At 61.1% G+C, this 7,555-nt stretch overlaps 1 protein-coding gene across 1 annotated transcript; it reads left to right on the top strand.

Moving 5' to 3' along the window:
* Window positions 1-1,106: 1,106 nt before the first annotated feature.
* LOC120496710 (MAP/microtubule affinity-regulating kinase 4-like) lies at window positions 1,107-7,543 on the top strand (the record flags this gene model as incomplete). The annotated part of the gene is made up of 8 exons (XM_039697383.1): window positions 1,107-1,496; window positions 1,707-1,995; window positions 2,960-3,154; window positions 3,247-3,356; window positions 5,607-5,774; window positions 5,848-5,988; window positions 6,436-6,527; window positions 7,455-7,543. Coding segments are annotated over 8 exons (1,474 nt in total), but the record flags the coding sequence as incomplete, so codon positions are not given.
* Window positions 7,544-7,555: the final 12 nt, after the last annotated feature.

Here is a 7,555-nt window from a genome sequence, read left to right as displayed (position 1 = left end):
GGGAGGGGTCTGTAATTAGGGTTGGGGTCTCAATTAGGGGAGGGGTCTGTCTGTCTCTCAGTGAAGCTGTTTGAGGTGATTTGGGTCGGGGTCAGGGTCTCCATTAGGGTGGGGGTCAGTAATTAATTAGGGTGGGGGTCTCTGATTTGGGTCAGGGTCAGTAATTAATTAGGGTGGGGGTCAGTAATTAATTAGGGTGGGGGTCTCTGATTTGGGTCAGGGGCAGTGGTCCCGAAATGGGGATGGGGCCCGAAATGGGGAGGGGGCCCCAAAATGGGGAGGGGGCCCTGAATTGGGGAGGGGGCCCCAAAATGGGGAGGGGTCCCCAAAAATGAGGGGTCCCCAAAATGGGGAGCGGTCCCTAAATTGGGGAGGGGGCCCTGAAATGGGAAGAGGTCCCCAAAGTGGGGTCCTGGAAATGAGGAGGGGGCCCCAAAGTGGGGTCCTGGGGGTGGGGAGGGGTCCCAAAATGGGGAGGGGTCAGGGTCTGTAATTTGGGGAGGGGTCTGTAATTAGGGTTGGGGTCAGTGATTAATTAGGGTCGGGGTCTCCATTAGGGTCTGTAATTAATTAGGGTGGGGGTCAGTGATTAATTTGGGGAGGGGTCTCTCTCTCTCTCTCTCAGTGAAGCTGTTCGAGGTGACTTGGGTCGGGGTCAGGGTCAGTAATTAGGGTGGGGGTCAGTGATTAATTTGGGGAGGGGTCTCTCCGTTCCCAGTGAAGCTGTTCGAGGCCATTAGGGTCAGGGTCAGTGATTAATTAGGGTGGCCCCAGGCTGAGAACCTGCTGCTGGACACCAACACCAACATGGAGATCCCATCCCAGTGTCCCCATCCCAGTGTCCCCATTCCAGTGTCCCTGTCTCTATGTCTTTGTCCCTCTGTCCCTGTTCCTGTGACAATGTCCCCATGTCCCAGTGTCCCCACTGATGTCCCCATGTCCCCAATGTCCCCGTTGATGTCCCCAGGCCGAGAACCTGCTGTTGGACGCTGACGCCAACATGGAGATCCCATCCCAGTGTCCCTCTGTCCCTGTTCCTGTGACAATGTCCCCATGTCCCTGCTGATGTCCCCATGTCCCCCCTGATGTCCCCATGTCCCCGTTGATGTCCCCAGGCCGAGAACCTGCTGCTGGACGCCGACGCCAACATCAAGATCGCGGATTTCGGCTTCAGCAACGAGTTCTCGCGGGGCTCCAAGCTGGACACGTTCTGCGGCTCGCCGCCCTACGCCGCGCCCGAGCTCTTCCAGGGCAAGAAGTACGACGGGCCCGAGGTGGACATCTGGAGCCTGGGGGTCATCCTCTACACGCTGGTCAGCGGCTCGCTGCCCTTCGACGGCCACAACCTCAAGGTGAGCGCCGGGAGGTCGCCGTCACTCCTGGGGAGCGGCCGGTCATTGTCCGGTCAGCTGTGGTCACCTGTGGTCATCTCCTGGGGAGCGGCTGGTCACTGCATGGTCACCTCCTGGGGACAGGCTGGTCACTGCGTGGTCACTGTGTGGTCACCTGTGGTCATCTCGTGGGGACCGGCTGGTCACTGCATGGTCACCTCCTGGGGAGCGGCTGGTCATTGTCCAGTCAGCTGTGGTCATCTCCTGGGGACCGGCTGGTCACTGCATGGTCACCTCCTGGGGAGCGGCTGGTCATGTTCCTGTGACAATGTCCCCATGTCCCCAATGTCCCCATGTCCCTGTTGATGTCCCCAGGCCGAGAACCTGCTGCTGGACGCCGACGCCAACATCAAGATCGCGGATTTCGGCTTCAGCAACGAGTTCTCGCGGGGCTCCAAGCTGGACACGTTCTGCGGCTCGCCGCCCTACGCCGCGCCCGAGCTCTTCCAGGGCAAGAAGTACGACGGGCCCGAGGTGGACATCTGGAGCCTGGGGGTCATCCTCTACACGCTGGTCAGCGGCTCGCTGCCCTTCGACGGCCACAACCTCAAGGTGAGCGCCGGGAGGTCGCCGTCACTCCTGGGGAGCGGCCGGTCATTGTCCGGTCAGCTGTGGTCACCTGTGGTCATCTCCTGGGGACCGGCTGGTCACTGCCCGGTCACCTGTGGTCATCTTGTGGGAACTGGCCGGTCATTGTCCAGTCAGCCGTGGTCATCTCATGGGGACTGGCCAGTCACCTGTGGTCACCTGTGGTCACCTGTGGTCACCTCCTGGGGACCAGCTGGTCATTGTCCAGTCAGCTGTGGTCACCTTATGGAGACCGGCCGGTCACCTGTGGTCACTGTCCAGTCAGCTGTGGTCACATTCTGGTCACTCTCTGGTCACCTGTGGTCACCTGGGCACTGTCCAGTCAGCTGTGGTCACCTGTGGTCACCTGTGGTCATCTCGTGGGGATCGGCTGGTCATTGTCCAGTCACCTGTGGTCATCTCATGGGGACTGGCCAGTCACTGTGTGGTCACCTGTGGTCACCTGGGCACTGTCCAGTCAGCTGTGGTCACCTGTGGTCACCTGTGGTCACCTCCTGGGGACCGGCTGGTCATTGTCCGGTCACCTGTGGTCATCTCATGGGGACCAGCCGGTCACTGCGTGGTCACCTGTGGTCATCTCCTGGGGACTGCCTGGTCACTGCATGGTCACTGTCCAGTCACCTGTGGTCACCTGGGCACTGTCCAGTCACCTGTGGTCATCTTGTGGGGACCGGCCGGTCACTGCGTGGTCACTGTGTGGTCACTGCGTGGTCACTGCGTGGTCACTTGGTCCTGACCCTTCTGGGCCACCCTACTGTGACCCCTGAGCTGCCCGCAGGGGTCACCTGGTCAGTGGTCACCGAGTGACCCCAGTGACCTTGAGTGACCCCAACTGACCTTGGGTGACCCCAGGTGACCCTGAGTGACCCCAGTGGCCTTGACTGCTCCCAGTGACCCTGAGTGACCCCCGGTGTCCCCCATGTCCCTGGTTCACCCTGGGTGACCCAGACTGACCCCAGTGACCCCGACAATGTCCCCAGTGTCCCCATGTCCCTCCCATGTCCCCAATATCCCCAATGTCCCCACTGCCCCGATGTCCCCCCAGTGTCCCCAATGTCCCCTTGTGCCCCCCCAGCAAATCATGAAGGACAAGTGGATCAACATCGGCTACGAGGGCGACGAGCTGACGCCCTACACCGAGCCCCAGGAGGACTTTGGGGACACCAAGCGCATCGGTGAGGGGACGGGGGACGCGGCGGGGACACCGCGCCGGGGACGGCGGTGGCACCGCGCCGGGGGCGGCGGTGACACCGCGCCGTGTCCCCAGAGGTGATGGTGGGCATGGGCTACACGCGGGAGGAGATCAAGGAGGCGCTGAGCACCCACAAGTACAACGAGGTGACGGCCACCTACCTGCTGCTGGGACGGCGCGGAGAGGTGGGGACACCGGGGACATCCTGGGGACACTGGGGACATCCTGGGGACATCGGGACATCGGGGACATTGAGGGACACTGGGGACATTGGGGACATTGGGGACACTGGGGACATCCAGGGGACTGGGGACATTGGGGACACGGCCACCTACCTGCTGCTGGGACGGCGCGGAGAGGTGGGGACACCGGGGACATCCTGGGGACACTGGGGACATTGGGGACATTGGGGACATGCAGGGGATTGGGGACATTGGGGACATTGAGGGGATTGGGGATCCCCGATTTGGGGAGGGGTCCCCGGTGTGGGGAGGGGTCCCAGGGACCCTTCAAACCCCCCAAATCCCCCCTAAACACCCCCCAGAGACCCCAGACCTGATTTCAAGGGACTGTCCCCAATTTTCGCGGTTTGTCCCCAATTTTTTCAGATTGTCCCCAACTTTCCCGGATTGTCCCCAATTTTTGGGGGTGTCCCCGATGTGGGGAGGGGTCCCCGGTGTGGGGAGGGGTCCCAGGGACCCTTCAAACCCCCCAAATCCCCCCTAAACACCCCCCAGAGACCCCAGACCCGATTCCCAGGGACTGTCCCCAATTTTCGCGGTTTGTCCCCAATTTTTTCGGATTGTCCCCAACTTTTTCGGGTCGTCCCCAACTTTTGGGCATGTCCCCAATTTGAGGAGGGGTCTCCAATTTGGGGAGGGGTCCCAGGAATCCTTCAAACCCCCCAAATCCCCCCTAAACACCCCCCAGAGACCCCAGACCTGATTTCAAGGGACTGTCCCCAATTTTCGCGGTTTGTCCCCAATTTTTTCAGATTGTCCCCAACTTTCCCGGATTGTCCCCAATTTTTGGGGGTGTCCCCGATGTGGGGAGGGGTCCCCGGTGTGGGGAGGGGTCCCAGGAATCCTTCAAACCCCCCAAATCCCCCCTAAACACCCCCCAGAGACCCCAGACCTGATTTCAAGGGACTGTCCCCAATTTTCGCGGTTTGTCCCCAATTTTTTCAGATTGTCCCCAACTTTCCCGGATTGTCCCCAATTTTTGGGGGTGTCCCCGATGTGGGGAGGGGTCCCCGGTGTGGGGAGGGGTCCCAGGGACCCTTCAAACCCCCCAAATCCCCCCTCGAACACCCCCCAGAGACCCCAGACCCGATTTCCAGGGACTGTCCCAAATTTTCTTAGTTTGTCCCCAATTTTCCTGGTTTGTCCCCAATTTTTTGGGGGTGTCCCCAATTCTTGGGGGTGTCCCCGATGTGGGGAGGGGTCCCCGGTGTGGGAAGGGGTCCCAAGGACCCTTCAAACTCCCCAAATCCCCCCTCGAACACCCCCCAGAGACCCCAACCCCCCCAAACCCGATTTCCAGGGACTGTCCCCAATTTTCGCGGTTTGTCCCCAATTTTCCTGGTTTGTCCCCAATTTTTCGGGGGTGTCCCCAATTTTTGGGGGTGTCCCCAATTTGGGGAGGGGTCCCAGTGTGGGGAGGGGTCCCTGACCCGTGCATGGGCCCGGGCTGGCCGCTGGCGTCCATCAGGCCGCGGAAGGGCCCCCCCAGGCGCGGGTCCTGCGCGCTCGCCTCGGCCGTGCTGAAGTGGTACTCGGTGACCTTGTCCAGCAGCTCGTGCGGGATGCCACCGCCCCGGTCCGAGATCCTGGGGACATCGGGGACACATTGGGGACATCGGGGACATCCAGGGGACTGGGGACATCGGGGACACGGCCACCTACCTGCTGCTGGGACGGCGCGGAGAGGTGGGGACACCGGGGACATCCTGGGGACACTGGGGACATTGGGGACACTGGGGACACTGGGGACATCCAGGGGATTGAGGGGAATCAGGGACATTGAGGGGATTGGGGACATTGAGGGGCTTGGGGACATCAGGGACACTGGGGACATCCAGGTGGATCAGGGGAATCAGGGACACTGGGGACATTGAGGGGATTGGGGACACTGGGGACATTTGGGGCTTGGGGACTTTGGGGGGACAATGGGGATGTTGGTGACCCTGTGCCCCCGGTGGCAGCCCGAGGGTGGCACCGCCCTGTCCCTGTCCCTGTCCCTGGGGGAGTGACAATGACCCTGGGGGGTGACAGTGACCCCGGTGACACTGTGACCCCAGTGACCCTGTGCCCCCGGTGGCAACCCGAGGGTGGCACCGCCCTGTCCCTGTCCCTGTGGGGGTGACAGTGACCCTGGGGGGTGACAGTGACCCCGGTGACACTGTGACCCCAGTGCCCCTGTGCCCCCGGTGGCAACCCGAGGGTGGCACCGCCCTGTCCCTGTCCCTGTCCCGGCCGCGGGGCGTGGCCGAGGCGCCCAACGGTGCCACCAAGTCGGGGACGTCGTCGGGGACGTCGGGGAGCCACGGCAAGGGACAGCGCGGGGGCGGCCACCACCGGCAGCGGCGGCACAGCGACTTCTGTGAGTGACACTGGGGACAGTTGGGGGGCTGGGGGGGCACCTGGGCACACCTGGGGGGGTCCCTGGGGGTCCCTGTGGTGCCCCCAGGTGCCCCCAGGTGACCCCTCCCCCCCTGTGCCCCCAGCCCCACGTGCCCCCCAGCGTGATGGGCCGCAGGAACACCTACGTGTGCTCGGGGGGGGAGCGGCACCTGCTGCTGCCCAACGGCAAGGACAGGTGAGGCTGCGCACCTGGCACACCTGGAATAACCCAAAATCACCTGAAATCCACCCAAAATTATAAAATATCCACCCAAAATTACCCAAAATCCAGCCCAAAATCACCCCAGCCCCACCTGCTGCTGCCCAACGGCAAGGACAGGTGAGGCTGCGCACCTGGCACACCTGGAATAACCCAAAATCACCTGAAATCCACCCAAAATTATAAAATATCCACCCAAAATTACCCAAAATCCAGCCCAAAATCACCCCAGCCCCACCTGCTGCTGCCCAACGGCAAGGACAGGTGAGGCTGCGCCCCTGGCACACCTGGCACACCTGGAAAAACCCAAAATCACCTGAAACCCGCCCAAAATCTACCCAAAATCACAAAATATCCACCCAAAGTTACCCAAAATCACAAAATATCCACCCAAAATCCAGCCCAAAATCACTGCAAACTCAGCCCCACGTGCCCCCCAGCGTGATGGGCCGCAGGAACACCTACGTGTGCTCGGGGGGGGAGCGGCACCTGCTGCTGCCCAACGGCAAGGACAGGTGAGGCTGCGCACCTGGCACACCTGGAATTATCAAAATCACCTGAAACCCACCCAAAATTATAAAATATCCACCCAAAATTACCCAAAAACACAAAAAATCCACCCAAAATTACCTTAAAATTACCCAAAAACCACCTCAGCCCCACCTGCTGCTGCCCAAGGGCAAGGACAGGTGAGGCTGCGCACCTGGCACACCTGGCACACCTGGAATAACCCAAAACCCACCCAAAATTACCCAAAATCACAAAATATCCACCCAAAGTTACCCAAAATCACAAAATATCCACCCAAAATCCAGCCCAAAATCACTGCAAACTCACCTGCTGCTGCCCAACGGCAAGGACAGGTGAGGCTGCGCACCTGGCACACCTGGCACACCTGGAATAACCCAAAACCCACCCAAAATTACCCAAATCCACCCAAAATCACAAAATATCCATCCAAAGTTACCCAAAATCCACCCAAAATCACCCCAGCCCCACCTGGTGCTACCCAACGGCAAGGACAGGTGAGGCTGCGCACCTGGCACACCTGGCACACCTGGAATCCACCAAAATCAACCCAAAATCTACACAGAATTACCCAAAATTACCTTAAAATCACCCAAAATCCAGCCCAAAACCACCCCAGCCCCACCTGCTGCTGCCCAAGGGCAAGGACAGGTGAGGCTGCGCACCTGGCACACCTGGCACACCTGGCACACCTGGAATCACCCAAAATCACCTGAAATGGCCCCAAAACGACCTGAAGCACCTGTGCCCATCCCAGTGGGGGGTGGGGGGGGATCACCTGTGGGGTCACCTGGGGGTGTGACCTCACCTGTGTGAGTGTGACCTCACCTGAGTGTGACGTCACCTGTGAGTGATCTCACCTGTGACCTCACCTGTGCCGTCACGTGACCCCTCCTCTCTCTCCCCTCCCCCAGCCTGCCGTCCCGCCCGCCGCCCTCCCCCTCCAGCCACTCCCTGGGCGGGGCTCACCTGGCGCACCTGGCCCGGGGCTGCCCCGCCCGCAGCACCTTCCACG

This window comes from Passer montanus, unplaced genomic scaffold (assembly GCF_014805655.1).
Source record: "Passer montanus isolate IOZ18808 unplaced genomic scaffold, ASM1480565v1 scaffold1173, whole genome shotgun sequence".
Classification (NCBI taxonomy): domain Eukaryota; kingdom Metazoa; phylum Chordata; class Aves; order Passeriformes; family Passeridae; genus Passer; species Passer montanus.
This window is presented reverse-complemented; position numbering and strand designations above follow the sequence as displayed.